The sequence below is a fragment of the Siphateles boraxobius genome, unplaced genomic scaffold (genome assembly GCF_051911475.1).
Source record: "Siphateles boraxobius isolate OS27281-9 unplaced genomic scaffold, OSU_SipBor_1 24, whole genome shotgun sequence".
Classification (NCBI taxonomy): Eukaryota; Metazoa; Chordata; class Actinopteri; order Cypriniformes; family Leuciscidae; genus Siphateles; species Siphateles boraxobius.
In genome coordinates, this window is record NW_027508855.1 from 18,579,531 (window position 1) to 18,598,528 (window position 18,998).

At 37.7% G+C, this 18,998-nt stretch overlaps 2 protein-coding genes across 4 annotated transcripts in view; one reads left to right on the top strand and one right to left on the bottom strand.

Moving 5' to 3' along the window:
* Nucleotides 1-1,836, bottom strand: part of tnks1bp1 (tankyrase 1 binding protein 1) — a 37,668-nt gene extending 35,832 nt beyond the window's left edge. For both annotated transcript variants that reach the window (XM_077241798.1, XM_077241799.1), the window contains exon 1: nt 1,702-1,836. The gene's annotated coding sequence lies outside the window, so the exon portion shown is untranslated. The remainder of the gene's footprint in view (nt 1-1,701) is intronic.
* Nucleotides 1,837-10,765: 8,929 nt separating this feature from the next.
* LOC143749247 (RNA-binding protein Musashi homolog 1-like) overlaps nt 10,766-18,998 on the top strand; it is a 46,882-nt gene continuing 38,649 nt past the window's right edge. The window contains exons 1-8 of one of the 2 annotated variants that reach the window (XM_077241779.1): nt 10,766-10,826; nt 11,791-12,170; nt 12,284-12,372; nt 14,612-14,728; nt 16,938-17,276; nt 17,809-17,849; nt 18,451-18,532; nt 18,634-18,718. In XM_077241779.1, the coding sequence (XP_077097894.1) occupies nt 14,679-14,728; nt 16,938-17,276; nt 17,809-17,849; nt 18,451-18,532; nt 18,634-18,718 (597 nt within the window). In that variant the 5' untranslated portion in view covers nt 10,766-10,826; nt 11,791-12,170; nt 12,284-12,372; nt 14,612-14,678. Of the gene's footprint in view, nt 10,827-11,790; nt 12,171-12,283; nt 12,373-14,611; nt 14,729-16,937; nt 17,277-17,808; nt 17,850-18,450; nt 18,533-18,633; nt 18,719-18,998 lie in introns of those variants that run through there. The other variant, XM_077241778.1, reaches the window with a different exon arrangement.

An 18,998-nucleotide genomic window follows, 5' to 3' on the forward strand; every position in this document is an offset into this window, starting at 1 on the left:
ATTTCTGTTGCTGCATGTGCCGATGGATATGCTATGCATGCTAACAGATATCTGAATAAATGAATGAACACTTCAAAGCAGCCATAAACTTGTGAAATCAGTGCACTCTGGGAAAGACACAAAGGCCAATCCAGTTGGATTAGCTCTGTGAGGCCATGTTACTCTGGTTGGGCTAGATTTTTAAGTTTTCCCATCCAACTTGAGTTACTAAAACAAGAAGCGACTAGACATTTCTCTGCAGGCTATTTATTACACAACCTGCGTGACCCACAATAAATGACCAGTATCACTCCCGCCTGATGTTTGACTCTGAAATCATATCAAATGCCATCCACATGGAGAAATTTCTCATAAGCTGCAATAGCCTGAAGTGAACTGGAGCAATCTGAATGTTGACATTTCGAAACCGTTGCCTATTTCTCTTATCATTGTGCAAAACTCACAGTGCAAAACATGTGGTTAGAGCCTGGCTTGTTGTGAGTGTTTATGACAAAATACCTACTCCAAGACAAGTTAGGCAAGGATGAGTTCTTTCTGACTTCCAATGGCCACAAGCAACAGAAAATCCTTCAAACAAAAACACCAAAACATTATCCACAGGTGGAAAAAAATGCTCACTAGCTCACTTTGGCTTGACATGAATCTGTCTTCGTTGAACAAACCGGTCTAACAGCAAGCCAGTATTGTCAGATGAGATGAATAGCTGGAGAAAATATGTTATACTCCGAATATATTGTAATTCTAATGGCTGACAGATGTTTAATCAGCAGCACAACCTGGTTATCAGACAATTCCTTATCGGTATTGGAGTTGCCACTATGCAAGATGTTTAGAATTATAGCTGCTAAATTCTTGAGAAACACGTTCAGCTCATGGAGACACTTTAAATAAATTAGATTATTAAAATGCATACAAGTCGTTCTCCGCTGGCACTCTAATAAAATGAAGACCTGGTGGTCAAAGGACAGAGTTAATTAATGTTCAAAGTAAGTAGGTTTACAAGCATATCCAGTTTACACTCACCATGAACATATGCAAATTATTATGCACAGCTTTGCATGCTGAGCTTATTACATCCCAATGGACAGTCCAGAGAGGAGCTTTCTTTTTTCGTCAGTCAGGTTAAATATTATCTATTTACCTGCATTTCTGTAGCGTGTCTGAATTTAAAATATATGTACACTTTAAAAAAAAAAACTTTTTATTTAACATTTTACGCTTTACTAATAACCAACGACATTATCATTATTGACTGAATTAAATGTACATTTCAATTTAAATTATATTAAACTTTCATTTATGTTTTCATATATGCATGAATGTAGCTAAATGAGTTCTTGATGGTAAGCATACTATAGGCTATATAAAGTCATGACTTATTATTAATGATTTTACATAGGCCTATATTATAAATAAAAATAAAAGCTTATATAACAGGGGCACAGTAATCTACACCTGTTGGTAATAAGTAACTTATTAATAAGTGTCTCTTACAATGAACCATCTGTCGTTGAACCCTGTATAATTTCCAGCCGTGGAAATTATACACGATTTTTGCAGTTTATACAGAATAACTAAATAAATAAATATATCTGCTGAAATAAGTATAACCTATCATTTATTTACATTGGAGACATAATGAATGTTATCATTTAGCATATTAAATCCGCAAATAAACAAGTTCAAACAATGTCCATTTACCTGTAGAGTGATAGAAATTATTCCATAAGATTGTACATATATATATTCCGAGCTCAAATACACGTCTGCGTCCTTTAGGGTTATAGGTGTGCAGTTCAAACTTTAAAGGAAAGAGGGGAGGTTTCAAAATTACGAATCTTACTGCGACTGCTTATCTCATGAATATTAATTTTACGTCCCTTGGTAATCATCCGGGAGAGTCCACTCACGCAAACTAATTAATATTCATTAGCAAGGCTTCGGAGGAGTTTGATTCGTTTATTTGATAACTGCGTTGACTTTCGGCCAATCAGCTAAGCAAACGGCACATTGCGTAATTAATATTCATGAGCCGGGCCGGTAATGACGTTTCCTGTCATCAGCACTCGCAGCTGCGGTCTCGAGGTGTTGCGCGCGGCCACTCCTCTTATAAACGTGGTTCTTCAACCGGTAAAACCAGTAGAGCTGAATGGAAGTAAGACACGGGGTGTGTAGAAACACTGTATAAGATGTGAGACACACATATAGGAACATGTTCCATTGTAAACCTTGTGGAATCTAATTAATTGGCTTGAAACAGCATGTTGTACAAACATTCATTAAAAATCCCTTACAACTTTCTGACTAGAGTTTCCGCCAAACTTTGTACTGGCCTGTGTAGACACCATTTTCTTCATGATTGGACAAAGGATTTTTCCCACGGCGGAACATCAGGTATTCCCCAAATCCCTAGACTTCCATTGAAAGGTTACACTGACTGTACATTGAAGGCTCTTTAAATTCGAGACAGTGCTCTGTCAGCCAATGTCAGTGCTTGTTAATTATGAAACTTTAAGAACTTATGAGGTTAAATAGTTGTTGTTTTCATCTACTGTTTTGCTGATTTCAGAGGAAATATGGCCTGTCATCTGTCCATATTTCTAATCCACCCATATTTAAATTAGAGTAGAGTAACACTCCTGCTGGTGCAATATAAATTTTATCTGTATACTTTTGTATTATTTCTGTTGAATCGTAAGCAATGGACACCTTAAGCATTGTTTAAGTGGTCTAAATGTATATATATATATATATATATATATATATATATATATATATATATATATATATCTGTGGAAGGCGTAGGACCATAAAATGTTCGTCCAATCATTGCATACGGACCGAATGCAATGATTGGACGAACATTTAATGGTCCTATCTATGATGTCCTTCCTGCCTGTCAACTTATGTATTTTCATACCTTTGCGCACCTGTTTGTGCAGACATCACACATCATCAGCGCATTTTATACTATGCAGAGTCAAGCCTGGTTTATACTCTCCGTGTCCGCACGAGTGTAAAGGTGCGTGCAGCAAAAATGGCGTCATCGCAGTGTGAGCAGTTTTGCGCGTTGAGTGCGCGGTACCCCATTTCACGTGGAGGTCTGCACGCCATTTTTTATGTTTCGCCATGTTTAATGCATGCCTTGTTTAATAAAAATGTTCATGAATTTAAATATTTTTTTTAATGAAATTAGAAAATATTTAAGAGATTGTAGTTTAATTTAGTTTTATTCGTGTTTTCATATCCATATATTTTGTTCTATTTTCACAAGTAATAATCTCAAGGTTTACTGGGTTTTACAAGATTATTTGGTTCTTTTGTAGTTTGTAATAAAAACAAACATCGCCACATATGTACCTTACTTCTCACCGCTGCTTCCTGATGGTTTTGACATTACTCCAAATTGCCCCGTCGTTTCAAAGAATAGTGCAACGGCGAACACGTCAAGTATAAATGACTAGTCCGTTTGGGGAGGAGCACTCACAATCACGAGCACCGAAATAGCAGCCACCTTTTACAGTTCACATTCACGTCATAACTACTGCGATTTGGAAGAGAAACCCGTGACGTTACAATCGAAGCGGTTCCTGACTCGAATTTATGCATTTCAATGGGAACATCAATGCTGAAATGAATCTGCAGCAGTCAGGTGGTACAGGTCAGTGCTCTAAGTTGTTTATGTTCATTGTTATTGTAATGGTATGTACTTTGAGGCATGATGTAGTTTATGGTGTCTCTTGTGATGCTTTTGTTTGCTCCCTGCTGTACAAGTTAATGTTATGGAGGAGGTGTGGCTTTGTAGACGGCACTCTGAAGGGAGGGTGATCTTATGCTTTAAGCTAGCTCGCTATTGATAGCCTCTCCGAAAATTTACTAACCTACCTTTAATTTAACCACGCATTTATAAGGGATATTGTCAACGTCTAAATGTAGTGTGACAACACTTAGATAGTTAGACTTTAATCAAATATACTTTTTATAGGTTAATATCTTACTAGAGTACAATGATTAGGAATATCTATACTGTTAACCCTAACAGTTGGCACATTTAAATGAGCAACAAAATCTTTAATGGGGCCAAAGGGAATTGTATGATTTATACACAATAAGCCTATGAAACTACCTCAAATTCACGTTTATAGTCCAGTGCATGTTCAATATATTTACCCCTTTGTTGCAGCTGTGTATCGATTGACAGATGATTTTTCCCCTTGTTGACAGAAGTCCGGGAAATGAAACCAATAACGAGTCAGGGATGTAAACACAACAGGAAACACAAAGGGACTAATGCACTTTAACAAAGGTTGATTTCACCAAATCCATAGATGCATCAAATAAATGTACTGTAGCACTGTCATATCAACCTATAGATTCATGATCAATGGGTGTGCATGCAAGTTAAATATTGCTGCTGTGTTGTGTCTGTGAGGCAGTGATACTATTGTAGATTGTATTAATATTTTGAATTAGTTTTTATTTTTGCATTTTATTTTAGCTACTTTAGTTTTAGGTAACTATAATAACCCATGCTGTAAGGTTCTGAAAACTGTCATTTGAAATCAGTAATTTAAAGGAATAGTTTGCATAAGCAGTCCATATGACTTTTGCGCTACATCACATATATTTTGAAGTCATATGATAGCTTTTTGTGAGGAACAGAACATAGTTTAAGTCATTATTTGCTGAAGGTCTTATCCATCAGAGTTTTTAAATGTCATTAGTGCCCAGTCCATTTAATTTTTTTTGTTTACTTCAAATGCATACTTTTATTTTGTCGAAACCCCATGGTTCCGCGTATAAACTTTTTTAGCTTTTCAGTAGAGAAAGATTGTTAAGTTTGTCAAGTTTGATGTCCCTTCCATAGTGCAGTGCAATCTTGATATACCATATTTAAATTAAATGTAAATGAGATTTAAGAGCTATGATGGAGCGGAAGATTTTCAGGGCAGAAGACTTTCAGTGGAGAAGACTTGGAATATAGCACACAAGCTCAAGAGTTTATTTTCTGTTGTGTTCCACAGAAGAAAGTCATGTGTTTCAAATGACACTTCTTTAAAGCAGCCTAAACTTATGTATTTTAGTAGTTTTAACGTGTGTTATTCTCTCTCACTGAACCGAATACAGGAGAGAAACACTCTTGGCTTTGTTTGAAGAGAAACACATTCTGGTGAATCACTTGTTTTCACAACAACAGGATGAAAACTAGAATGTACATTTCCTGAAGAAAATGTGAGTGGGTGCTTGCAGTGGCAAACCTTTCCACTCGGTTGCTAGGATAGTTGCTACAATGTTGTACATGATTGCATACGAACCAACAACCATGTCTGTACGATGTTGTGGAGCTGAAATATGGCTTATATATGTTGCAATATGGTTGCTAGGTGGCTCTAAACAGTTGCTAGGGTGTGAATACACAGTTACCGTGGTGATATTTACAGACTGTTTCCCAACCGAAATAAACAAAGCCAACCCCCATCTCTATACGATATTTTGATTCAGAGATAGGTCTTAATAAACTTTTGTCCAAAATAGTTTGATGTTACTACAAAAAATGTCTATGGGGAAATTTGGGCAGCTCCTGCCCCCCAGGGGTGCAACTTTTACCCCATTGTGAGGAATGCTCTTACAGAGCCTGTGAACCTTTTCAAATGTGGTAAATTACACGTTTCTGCGAAATCCTTATTCTGAGCTATGAGACTTCAAAACTTTTCTCAATGTTAAGTCTATGGGTTTTTTTTGGCCCGTTTTTTGCCCGCGGGGGGAACATCGTACCCCCTATCGCTTATCAAAGTCAAAGCACACCTCTCCTAAATAGGCCACACGTTTTGACACCTCATTCATGGGTCTGTGACAAAAACTGCGGGAGGAGTAGCGCGCTGAAAAAAATGTGGAATAAGTATGAGCAATAACAACAGTGATTGCCTTGCCTTTGGCAAGCACCCACTAATAATGATAATACTGTAAGGACAAAGTTTCAGATGTCAAGGGTGCTATACACTGAGTGATGTGACTAATCAAAATGATTCCACTTCCTGACAAAAGGGTTATTATCATAATCACATACTTGCTGTTATCACATAAAGTGAACATTACTCGGCCTGTGAAAGAGCATTTCAGGAGCGGTATAGCTGTGTCCCAAATTAGAGGCTGCATCCTTCGAAGGCCGATATCGTCCCAGCCTGTTACACGGAGGCTGTCCCAATTTGAAGGCTCCTTCAAATGCAGACTCCAAATGTGTCCTTCGTTTCCTGTGCAATTTAGGAGACAACCGATGGATCCTTCACGGCCTAGCTAACCCCAGAAATCATTGCGTGCTGATGACAGGTGACTTTTTGAGATATATTGCCAGATTACACTTTTAAATGCAAGTATTGGATTTCAACTTACTTGAATATCTAATGATAATATCTAAATAAGATGCAGTTTTATTATGTACAGAAATGGACAAGATTGTAAACCCTGTATTTTTTTGTCTTCAGACAGTGGAATATAACAATCAAAAAGTCTAGTACAAACGTCATTGCTTCTCGTCAATGGTAACTGGCACAGTTGTTAGGCGACAAGAGCAGTCCTCCGTAGGCTAGACCGTCCCGTTTAACAACGCCGACCTTTGTAGACTTCGAAAGCGGGGTTTTTGAAGTACACACCCTACAAAAGATGCAACCTCTGAATTGGGTCACAGCTTGTGCGGGGTTAAATGAGCATATAGACTTCCTTTTACTTCTGCTGATTTCTTTTGCATGCTTGCTGACATCTGGTGGAAAGTGTTTGCTATTGCGGTTGAGTTTTCCTCTACAGACAGGGGTCTTTAAACTTTTTAACCCATTGGTGGATGGAAACAGAGCAAGATCCTGTTAAAGTCCCCCTGTAGTAACTCTTAGATCACCAAAATTACATAGGTAAAAATGTTTTTTCCTTGAAAAAAAAAAACCTTTATGCATTTAAATAGCTTGAATGTAACTAAACCCTTGCCTCATTTAGTATACACGGTTCTATGAATATGCAAGTTAGCCCTGCCTCCACTCACTCACACCAGCTCAGAGATCCACTCGTTGATGATCACGTTGATCTGATTGGTTACAAAGTAGTTTGTGACGTCAGAAACACCAGTGATTTTAAACCACGTTTTTGACACTGCCTTTGGTTCGCTGCAGTTTTAAGGAGAAAATACTCAGGAATGGTGTTGACTCATGAATTTGCACATGGTTTGTCTTAAAGCATATTAAAAACACCACATAGACATATAAACAACATTAAAAACTGGATATTCACCACAGGGAGACTTTACTTCTTCTTTTTTTAATAAGGACTTGAATTTAAGCCTGGCCTATAATATCATGTGTATGGTTTTCTGATGCCTGACATATTGCAATGCTAATTAATAATTTTTGGTGTGCAGAGCCATGTATACTTAAATATTTTATTTGACTGAATACACTTAATGCAGGACGGATGACAAAACATTTAACTGAAATTTAGCTCTTAACTTTTTCTTTGGTTGTAATTTACATAATGTATTTTCATTTAGTGAACCTTTTCCCCACAAAAAATAGTTGAGCTTAAACAATTATTGGCAAACCCACAATTTGTGACCTCTGACTTAAGCCTTTGACCTTTACATGGTTTTATATTTTATGTCAGGTAAATGTGTTGCCTGTTTTTTGCTTATTGGATGGCAGCATAGAATAATTTAAAAATAGCAATATGTGCGGTTTACTCCCCATGCTCATGTTACCCGTTTTCTTTATATAACATCCTGACAAAGGTCAAATGGGTGGAGTCTTATGATCCATGGCAGGGCACGCATTTTCTGTTTTACTGTTGCTTTTTGTGTACTGTAGATCTCATTGCATGCTCGCCCATTGTTCCTGATACAAATAAATGAGTCATTGTTTGGAGAACAGTATATATAGGGCATTCAATCAGGCAACATTTCCAATACTTTTACAATAAATTAAATATTTAATTTATATGAAAAATATGTTTTACATTTTCTAAAGATTGTGTAAGTGGTGCGTGCGAAATTCAGGGTGTTGTCAGCCAGGGCATTACTTTGTATTCGAAAAGGATTTCTAAGTGGTTGCTAGGGTGTTGAAGTAAAAAAAGCCAGTCTACACACCAAACCATTTTTGCCACATGGCAGGTTAGAAAAACATCCATGTCGTTTTGGATAAAAGCATCTGCTAAATAAATAACTGTTAGATGTACCTGGAGCACTTCTGCCTTTGGTCAAAAGAGAGCGCCAGAGGAAAAGAGACTCCATTCAAATTGCATAAGTACATTTGAGAGATGTGTTATAACTATGTGTAAACATATGCAAACATACTCTAAAAAATCTATAAAAAATAGAACAGTTTATTGAACCTTTAGACAAAATCTAAAAGTATATGTGTTTTTGTTGAATATCATATTTGAGACATCAGGCTGTTGTCAGATGAATGACAGTACCTGTGTGCAACAGGGTTTTAAGTAAGGTTTTGTTCCTTTTCATAATTTAAAAGCCTTAGAAGTTTGCATATCAAATATGATGTAGTGAGCATCATATGGTAAAAATGATTCAGGTTATGCATTTCATTAGCAAATATTTCTGCGCAAACCCCTCCCTGTTCTCAGAAGGTTACTAAATCACTCATTCATACAGCGGTGATCCCGTCTTTATGTTAACAACTCGTCCTGTCTTCCTCTTCCCTATTCTCCCGTTTCTCTCTCTCGGCACCTTTGCGCCCCTCCCTCGCTCCGTCGTTGTGTTTTTCTTCCTTTCTTCCACTCTCACCAGGTAACCAGACCTCCTGTGGGGGGTGTTGAGTTTCCACTTTCCCAGAGAAGGAGACAATTTGAGCCTCACAAAGCCCACAAAAGCTGTTCGGCATCGTCCCTCCTCTCTCGCTCTCGGCCCTTTCTCCCTCTAATTCGCCACTGTCCCTGTGCCTTCCTCGCTATTCCCTTGGCATTTGATTTCTTTGCACTCTTTCTCTCTCTGTCTGTCTCTTTCTTTCGGTTCGGATCAGATAAACAGACAAAAAGTAATTGCACGGCAAACTGTGAAACGCATCCAAACATTCACAAAAATCACATCAGAACTCAAGTTGATCGCAAGAGACTGAAAAGAAATCGAATGAAATAAACAATGATTGGGATCTTCTCTTCTGGGCTGTCCTGCTTCGCTCAATGCAAAACTCTGGTGTGTACGTGTATCTGTGTGCAGCTGGTCAGCAAAGAACAAGTGTAACTGAGTCGATGTGGCAGGCGGGTGGGGGGATCTATATGAGTGTTGGTTTACAGTGTGCTATGATGACAGCAGTGGCACCGTGAGAGACAAGCCGAGATTCACCCTGTGACCTCTCATGCTGTCATTCACTGAGAAAAACACGCGTCATTATAGCCATTTGCTGCCGCTGCAGGAGTAACTCACTCGGAAATGAAACTTGTGACTTTATTTCTTCTGTGTAACACAAAAGGAGATGTTTTGTTGCATGTGTGCGCTGCACTTTTCCATACAATGAAGACGTGAAGTGGAAGTGAAATACTTTAATTTTTGTCTGTGACTCTCAAAAGCTATCTTAACCCCGGTGCTGTTCAGTCATTTTTGACCGAAAATTTAATTTTTTTTTAACTTCATGGTACAATACTTGGTAAAGGTTTTTTTTGGCACTTTCTGTGTGAACACACACACACACACACACACGGTTAAAGGTTAAAATGTTCCTGAAAAAACGTTCACACTTGCGTCGTGTTTCCACCAAAATTACCCGGTACAATTTGTCCCAGGAACTCCCCCCTCTGCGTCATCGTTTCTAAAGTCCTCCGTTTTGACCCTTCTACTCTAAAACGCCCTCCGGAGATTGAAAACGCAAAACGGGGTCGGCAGCGTTTCTAAACTTCTCCGTTTTAGATCTTCGTTTTAGTGTTGACGGGAGGTGCAAACGTAGCAAAAGGTCTGCGTTTCTAAACTAAAACGTAGTAGTGTGGATGGCGGCCTACTTAAAGCTAATTTTTTGAAACCTCAACCTCAAATTTGGAAGACAACTTGTTTAGATTAATGGCTTTGATTTTCTCACAATTGTAGATTAAAACTTGTTTTGATAAACGTTCTGTATTTCATATAAAAATTTAAAATTGCATTTTTGTGCATAACAATAAATGTAAAATTGTATAACTTTTTTCAAGTGCACTTTTTAAAACTTTTTTCACTTCAGGAATAATCTGCCAAGTATCTTCTATAGAAAGAAACAAGAGTGTGCTCAGAAGCATTCAAAATGTATGACCGTTTAAGTTTTAAATTTCATTTTCATGCTCAAAAAGTGAATAAATGAATTATAACTACTGCATAATTTAGTACCATACAATTAAATAAAAACCAATATCAAACTAAAATATACAATCATTTCAGTGAAATAATAATGATAAAAATGTTTCAGTCATTTTTGACCGACACACGAACAGAACCAGAGGATTAAAAAGACTTGGATAATGAGTGTACTGCTAAAACTGCATTTGTTCCTATTTTTGTCATTATATTTTAAGTTTTTTTTTTGATCACAGGAATAAATTACTTTTTCAACATATACTCACATAGAAAAGTTATTTTAAATAGTAATAATATTTGACTGTATTCTTGATCAAATAAATGTGGCCTTGGTGAGCATAAGATTTCTTAAAAAAACAAACAAAGATCTTTTTTTTAGATGTTACTTCTTTAGTGCTTTTAATGTGTTTTTACAGCTAAACGGCCCCTCATTCCATACTTCACTGCATGGAGGTAAAAAAACAGATCAGCATTCTGCCTGTGTCGTTTTGTGTTCAATGGAAGAAAGAACATGACGGTGAGTAATTGCTGAAATATTTTTTTTGAGTGACCCAAACGATCTATTTAGAGTTTGAGTTGTGGTTGATGTAAAAGTGTATTGGGAGGCTGTATTGAAGTAGTGGCTTTTCAAAAATAAAAAGTTTACTTTTGGTTGAATCAGTCTGGGCTTTTTCAGCAGCCAGAATGGCAAAAATAAAAAGTCTGTTAAAACAGTCTCTCTCTAGATGAAGGGCACGAACTGCTTTTAAAGTTTAAAACAACTTGAAGAAACTGGGGAAGAATGCATATTCAGATTCAAATAAGTTTTTGCATCTCCCTCAGTGCGTCCCAATGCAAACCTCACTGCCACTATAGGGTAAATGGTTGCCAAGGCATACTTGGTTGGATGTTCTTGGATGTTGCTTTCTGGCCCAAGTCAAAAGAAGTCTGATATTTTGATATGCTATTTTGGTCCAGATATGACTCAAGGTCCCTCCTTCACGGTAAGTCTGTAGGATTTTATGTGTAGAAGCATTTGTGTTCACATACTTAGATACACATTGGGCCTTGGAATGAGCAATAGTTGTTTTCAAACATTAGCTGGGCATTAAAAGGGAAATCTCAATTCTTTTTATTTTACTAAAGATGGAAAAAAAGGCGCCCTATTATAACCTGTCTGTGTCAATAATTTCTTAAAATTCTGGAAGATATATTTTTTGTATTATTGAAATATTTCCATATAGAGTTATAGCCATTTGTTGAAATGTATTTGTTGGTATGATTAGGGTTCTGAAGCCATGTAATGAACAGTCTGAAATATATTTGTTATTCATCATTAAATTAGTCATCATAGCAAGACTTTCAGTGAATAATGACTTTTAATAATAATTGCAATTATTGCTTTTTCAGTCTTTTTTGTAATTTGACAGCTCTTAAGCTTTCGTTATATGGAAAAGAGCTGCTTGTACATTCTGCCTAACATCTCGCTTTATGTTCCACAGATGAAGGAAAGTCAGCAAGCAAAGCCAGAATTTTCCTTTGGGGGTGGACTATCCCTTTAAGAGCACACCAAACTGATCCACCTGATCGGACGGATGTTAAACAAATAAAAAAGTAAAAATAAATGTGCCCTGGTCAGTAGGGGGTTCCCATGTCCTCCGTCCTGACCCCCATCACTAACCCATTCACTAACCAGGCAGGGTGACGCTCCAAATGAAACCCCCCTTCATCCCACAGTGAGAGGGAACGCTGTGACCCTATTAATAGAGAAGAGGAATGGTGGTGATATGTTGAAGGAAGGAGGGGGGCATGGAAAAAGGATTAAGAGAGATATTCGGCTGGTGGTCGGGCTGTTCTTGCAGCCCGCGGATCTCTGACTCAGGTAATCCGGATAGGAGAGATATCACATGGGAGTTTTGTGCGATTTTGATGAGAGTGAAATGGGTGTTGATGCACTCGTTCTCTCCTTCTGTTTACCTCTCTTCCTTCTGACAGTGGTGCTGCGCCTTCCCCTGAGGATGGGAAGTGTTTTCATTATTGAAGGTAAAGGTGTGATGACGGAGGAGGGACTGCATCGTGTTCAGGTGATTTATGTGCTGATTGGAAGTACCCTTACTTTCTGATCGGCTCACTGGATGCTCTTATCCAATCAGAATTTTGTTGAAGTTCACTCCTAGGCAACATAATTGATTTGACATAAAATGTACAGGAAGCCTAGATCTAAATTTAACCTTTTGATAACTATCACTGCTGCAATCAGTCAAAGAAACAGATACATGTTCAACTGTCTGAGTCAGCTAAGGTTCACTGGCATAACTGTAAACATTTACATTAAGGGCCTAAAATTAACACTTGCCAAGCTCCAAATGCGAGTAAAAAGCGGCGTTGGTGAGTATATGACATGGTGTCACTCGCCAGTTGGCCGGTAACATTTTTCTGAATTCTAACAATGCATGAACATGAACAAACGTGCACGACGCTCGGGACAGTTGACTACGGGCCAGCACTGCATCATCACGAAAGTTTGAAACCTTGCTTGACAATTTATTCCAGTGCAAGAAGACGCGATTCTGTTACTCGCACACTGTGTGTAAAGTTTTGTGCGCACAAATCTGAAGCGCACGCCCAGAAAGTCGCATCTCAGACAATGCGCGAATACTAAACTAAGTTTTCTTTCACGTCTTCTTGCACTTGAGCAGACAGATTAACACAAAATTATGTCAAAAATACAGAGTATTCTAGAAAACATTGTCGGTTATGTCATAAGTTAATGCAAACATTTGAGAAAGTAAACGCATGTGTACAGTATCAGTATATTGGATCTGTGCATTATCTAAAAGTGACAGCAGACTAATATTCCTGCTGTGTTTTTAATGTTAATCAAACGACAAAGAATACATCACTCACACAACTTTTGCAACATTAATAATATTAATTTACAGATGACTATGCAGTGTTATTTTACATTTACTTAGTCTACTTTATTAACTTTCTGTACCTTGGAAACTACTGTTAGACCTACCTGAAAAACCTCAAAAGCACTGTTAATTTCATTTGTGTCTTTGCTTTATTATATTTAATTTTGCTGTTGCTTGTAATTTGATTATTTGTTCATATTTTATTACTGACTGTTTACTTTCTTTAATAATATATATATATATATTAGTTCAAGTGTTTGATAAGCAAATCATCATATTAGAATGATTTCTGATCATGTGGATCATGTGACACTGAAGACTGGAGTAATAACACTGACAATTCAGCTTTGATCACAGGAATAAATTATGTTTTACAATATATTACAATAAAAAATATTTCTTAAATTGTAATATTTCACAATTTAACGTTTTTTTCCCCTGTATTTTTTTTTAAAATGCAGCCTCGGTGAGCATAAGAGACTTCTTTTAAAAACATTTTTAAAAGATCATACTTATTGCAAACTTATGAACAGTAGCACATCTATAGTCATAATAGTGACTTTACTCTCTTTTGGTTTTGCAGTTTGTCAAAGTAGACAAGGCAGGAAAAGACAAAGAGGTCAAAAGTTAGGCCTCCTTTCCTACTTAACAAAATGAGGGAGGAGATCTCAGGGTTGAGCGAGGTTATGTGAGAACCTCAGTCAAAAGAGCCACAGGAGTGATGAATGACCAAGAAAATCACACTAGTTTTCTCTACGTTTTTGTCTTAAGTATAGGGGAAGAAATAGAGCAAAACATTTCGTCATCATGTTTCATAGGACTTTTTATGATATAGTAAACTTTTATAATGCAAAGCTAAATCAATCAACATTTATTGTGGAAAAAAGCATAGGCTAGTTGTGGCTCTGAAAGTCAGTTTCTTTTCATTTAAAACGCATTGCATGTTGTCACAATATGCAATGTCACATTGGGTTGGCAAATGTAATATTATATAATGGGACAGCTAATAATATAAAAGGTAAAATGTATAGTGTTTTAGCCAACTGAAAATATAATAAATAAATTGGATAAAATGACAACATTTGTGAAACACATCTTCATTATACTCCGGTCTGAATGTCAGTGTGGCTTTATAATGTTTACTTGTTGTTAAACAAAAGCTATAGAAAAAGCAATATAGAATTCACAAAATCCAATCCTGTCCTTCAAACAGTTTTGAAGTAGATGTTTGAAACCAACATACAAAAGCACTGCTAGAGAAACCAAGCATTTGTGTATTTAAACTTCTGACTCAAAATCTTATAGTTGATAACTAGCCACATTCCCCCTATTAAAAATGGCTCTGTTTATCTTCTCTGTGCATAACTTCTTATTTAGCTTTTTTATCTCTTTTGTACCGTTCCAGTGCCTGCTTCATTAACCAACTTCAGTGTTTGAGACGCCAGCCAAGTGCAACAGAATAAAAGTTGCATATGAGAACAAATGCACATCTGTGCTATTCTCCCTCTGTTCTGCCATTCAGGTATACATTTCCTGCGCACTCTCATAACGAGGCCTGTGTGAGGCTAGTCCAGATTCGTCATAAATGCATCTTGTCTCATCTTTTCTCTCATTCTGTTTTCAACCTCTTCTCAACCCCCTTTTCAAACTAATTCCTTCCCCTCCCCCTCTCTCTCGTTCTCTTTATTCAAAGCCATTGATCATGCATGCAGAAATTTAGCACGCCCATAGCTCCAGTCGGGAGCGCTGGGGCGCTGTCCTACATACTGCTTTCTACACACACTCATCCTGAGACCACAATCAAATACACACACACACAGGGCAACCGCGCTGACAAACCCTTGAGCCGTGATACATAAGCAGGCAAATTTTTTTACAAATTGTGGCATGTATTCCTACCAGATCAGCCTATGAACTGCTCTCAAAACTTTTGGTGCCGAAGTTTTGGATCTGATCAATCAGTTTTGTTTCGCTTCACTTTGTATTATTGATTTTTTTTAACTAAAATTTTACCCTTTATATATCTTTGTTGTTCCCTTTAGTGTCCTTTAGCAGGTGCACTTCTGCTCTTTTTTTATTTTCTTAAAATAACTGCTAATATTGTTGGCTTCTGTATGAAACATTGCTTCCAAGTTTCTTTGGATAAATGTTTGCGTTTTTCTAAAATTTAATATAAATCTAGTTTTTTTTGCATACATTTGTCTTGTGCATTACTCAAATAAACAAACTGGGAAACATAAAATCAACATTTTATTTTCCACATTTTAGATGCTTTGTAAAACACATAGTTGTTTATGGGATCATCTTTTAAATTTGATTTCAAGTCCAGAGGAATATGCTCATCTTTTGAAACAGAGACTCCTTGTCAAGCCTAGCCTCTGAATGTCAGTATATATTCATTCAATAAATAACAAAACATAAAAACGACAACAATACCATGTGAGATGCTGTTGTTTACAAGGAACAATGCACACCCCTCTTGAGGACTACAGATGGTTGTGGTCAGTCTGTCAGTCCCACCCACTCATGCAAACCACCAATCACCTGCTCTTGACTTCCTGCCAATTCAGGCCGACTGGAGTCCAGACTACCAATCACCAAACTCACCCTGATGCTCAATGATATTGGCTAATGCTTGGCTATAGAAGGCTGGCTTGGTTTAGTTGATGGTACACACAATAGATCAAGTCCAGTCACTTAGAAGTCATGAATATGCTAGACAGACACACTTCTCTCTATACCTCTGTCATTTATCTATCTTTCTATCTATCTGTGTTTATAAATGAATACTTTTTATTTTTATTCAGTCTGTTTGACCGATTATCTTTCTATCCCTAACTATAATCAATCCAGTCATCTATCTATCTATCTATCTATCTATCTATCTATCTATCTATCTATCTATCTATCTATCTATCTATCTATCTATCTATCTATCTATCTATCTATCTATCTATCTATCTATCTATATCTGTCTTTATCTATCTATCTATCCAACTGTCTATGTATCTATCCATCTATCTGTCTATATCTGTCTTTATCTATCTATCTATCTATCTATCTATCTATCTATCTATCTATCTATCTATCTATCTATCTATCTAATCATCTGTCTATATATCTATCTATCTATCTATCTATCTATTCATCTGTCTATATATCTGTCTATTTATAAATGTATACTTTTTATTTTTATTCAGTCTGTTTGACCGATTTTCTTTCTATCCCTGTCTCTATCTATCTATCTATCTATCTATCTATCTATCTATCTATCTATCTATCTATCTATCTATCTATCCATCCATCCATCCATCCATCCATCCATCCATCCATCCATCCATCCATCCATCCATCTATCTATCTATCTATCTATCTATCTATCTATCTATCTATCTATCTATCTATCTATCCATCCATCTATCTGTCTATATCTGTCTTTATCTATCCATCCATCTATCTGTCTATATCTGTCTATATCTGTCTTTATCTATCTATCTATCTATCTATCTATCTATCTATCTATCTATCTATCTATCTATCTACCTCTCTATCTATATGTGTCTGTTTACATCTCTATCTGTCTATATCTATCTGTCTGTCTGGTTATAAATGTATACTTTTTATTTTTATTCAGTCTGTTTGACCGCTTTTAAACTTAATATCCTGGTCTGTTATAAACGCTATCCATCTATCCATCCGTCCATCTATCCATCTATCCGTCTGTCTTTAAGTCTCTTTCTTCAGACTGACCACGTTTCGACTACTGTACAAGAGCACATGAAGGCAGGAGGGGGCGGGGCCAGGGAGAGCGAGAGGGCGGAGCCGACAACTAGAGTCCGGGAAAAGTCAAACGGGAGGCGGGGCCTCAGTGTCTGCGCAAACCCCGCTTGGCCCGTCCTCCTCCAGACGGGCCCCTCCCTCCCCCACCCCCTCGGGCCACCCGCTCTTGAGTTGGAGACTCCTGGCTCCCGTTCGGCTCAGTCCGGGCAACAGAGGGACACGGGAATGGATACAGAAGGGAGTCAGAGCAGCCTGTCGTCCTCCACGCAGGACTCCCCGCACGACCCCTGGTAAAGCTCCTTTCTGCGCGCTCCGTTTGACTTTTCCTTGCGAACGAGAGATCTATATATACTATATATAAAGCCGAGAGTTTTTGGACCAGGAGGGAAGAGACCAACGGAGACAAAAGACAAGCGCGGGTCCCTTTACGAAAGAGCGAAAATGGAAACAATGTAACAGCCAGGAGCCTCACTGTTACATTGTTTCCATGTTCCCTCTTTCCAGGACGCGCGCTGTTACATTGTTTCCATCTGTTACATTTGGAACTGTTACATTGTTTCCAGCCTTTTATATTTTTACATTCCATTTCGCCCTTTCAAAGGGGGATGATCGAACTTGTTACTTTTTAGAAGAGAGGAAATAATTAATTCTGCGTTTTCAATGGAAATAACGGCGCACATCCATCATGGCCGAATTTCACTTTTCCACTTGATTTATTGTTATTCTGGCGGGTTGTTCACTGTATGTGCACATGCATCAGCAATCAATCGCGTTTCAAAAGACTTTCAGATGTCTGATCTGGCTCTCTTTTTCACCTTTCAGCAAAATGTTCATCGGCGGGCTGAGCTGGCAGACGACACAAGGTGAGACACGCGTGATCTTCTGTCCTGCCTGATACTTCCACTAAACACTCTCATGCATGGGTTGCTGTGATCTTATAGAGCGTGTTTTCTTTCATAATGTTTGTTTGGCTAGTAACAGAAAGCAAATACACCGTAAAATCAAAGCATGCATTCAACGCATGAGCCTAAATATCCTTTACGTAAAAGATGATTTATAGATCAATACGTGACATGTTTTGTCAGAAAACTTCCTCGAAAGCTACAGATGATCTATATAATGAGCTCGTGGAGATTTGAGGTGAAAGCAAGGGCGCTAGCGAGGAAGCACTGATGTGGTTGAATAAATGCAACATGCAGAGTGGAAAATCTCTCTGAGAGCAATCGCACTATGTATACCTGCGTTGTTATTCAAATACCCAGCTTAACTTAAAACATTATAATAAGAATGCTTACCAGAGCTTTATAATGAGCGCTATTGTTGAGATGCAAAGTGGTCACAGATGAGCAGTCTCAATGCTGAACTAGCAGCGAGCTTTTAGTTTAAGGTAGGCTACATCAAACACGATTTGTGTCACTAAACTGGTGCTGTGAAATAAATGCATTGTATTTTTTCTTTCTCCAGAGGGACTGAAGGAATACTTTTGTAAATTCGGCGAGGTGAAGGAGTGTATGGTGATGCGGGATCCGGTTACGAAGCGGTCGAGGTGAGGGGGAGGCGCGCGCACATCCACTGCTGACTTGTTGTTTGTGTGTTTGTAACTTAACTCTTATGCGTAATGTGTGTGCATGCACTACTTTTGCGCAGGGGCTTTGGATTTGTCACCTATGTAGACCAGACCGGTGTGGATAAAGTTTTGGCCCAAAACAGACACGAGTTGGATTCAAAAACAGTGAGTTTTTTAAATATCATTCTTATTATGCTGTATATCAGTCATTTGTTTACTTAATATAGCCTAAATGCTCGCACATTGCATGAAAATAATAATACAGCAGTGTGACCTGTGGTTGTACTGGCTTATTCGTTTGTTTTTGAAGCAGTTCGCCATATATTCTTTAGTTTATTCCCTTGCAAGACTTAAGCACTTCAATGGTTTGAATGCTTTGCGGTGGTTTTCGCTTCCTAAGATCACTTTAAGTCCACATACACGAGGTCCGTTCCAGCAGGGCGAA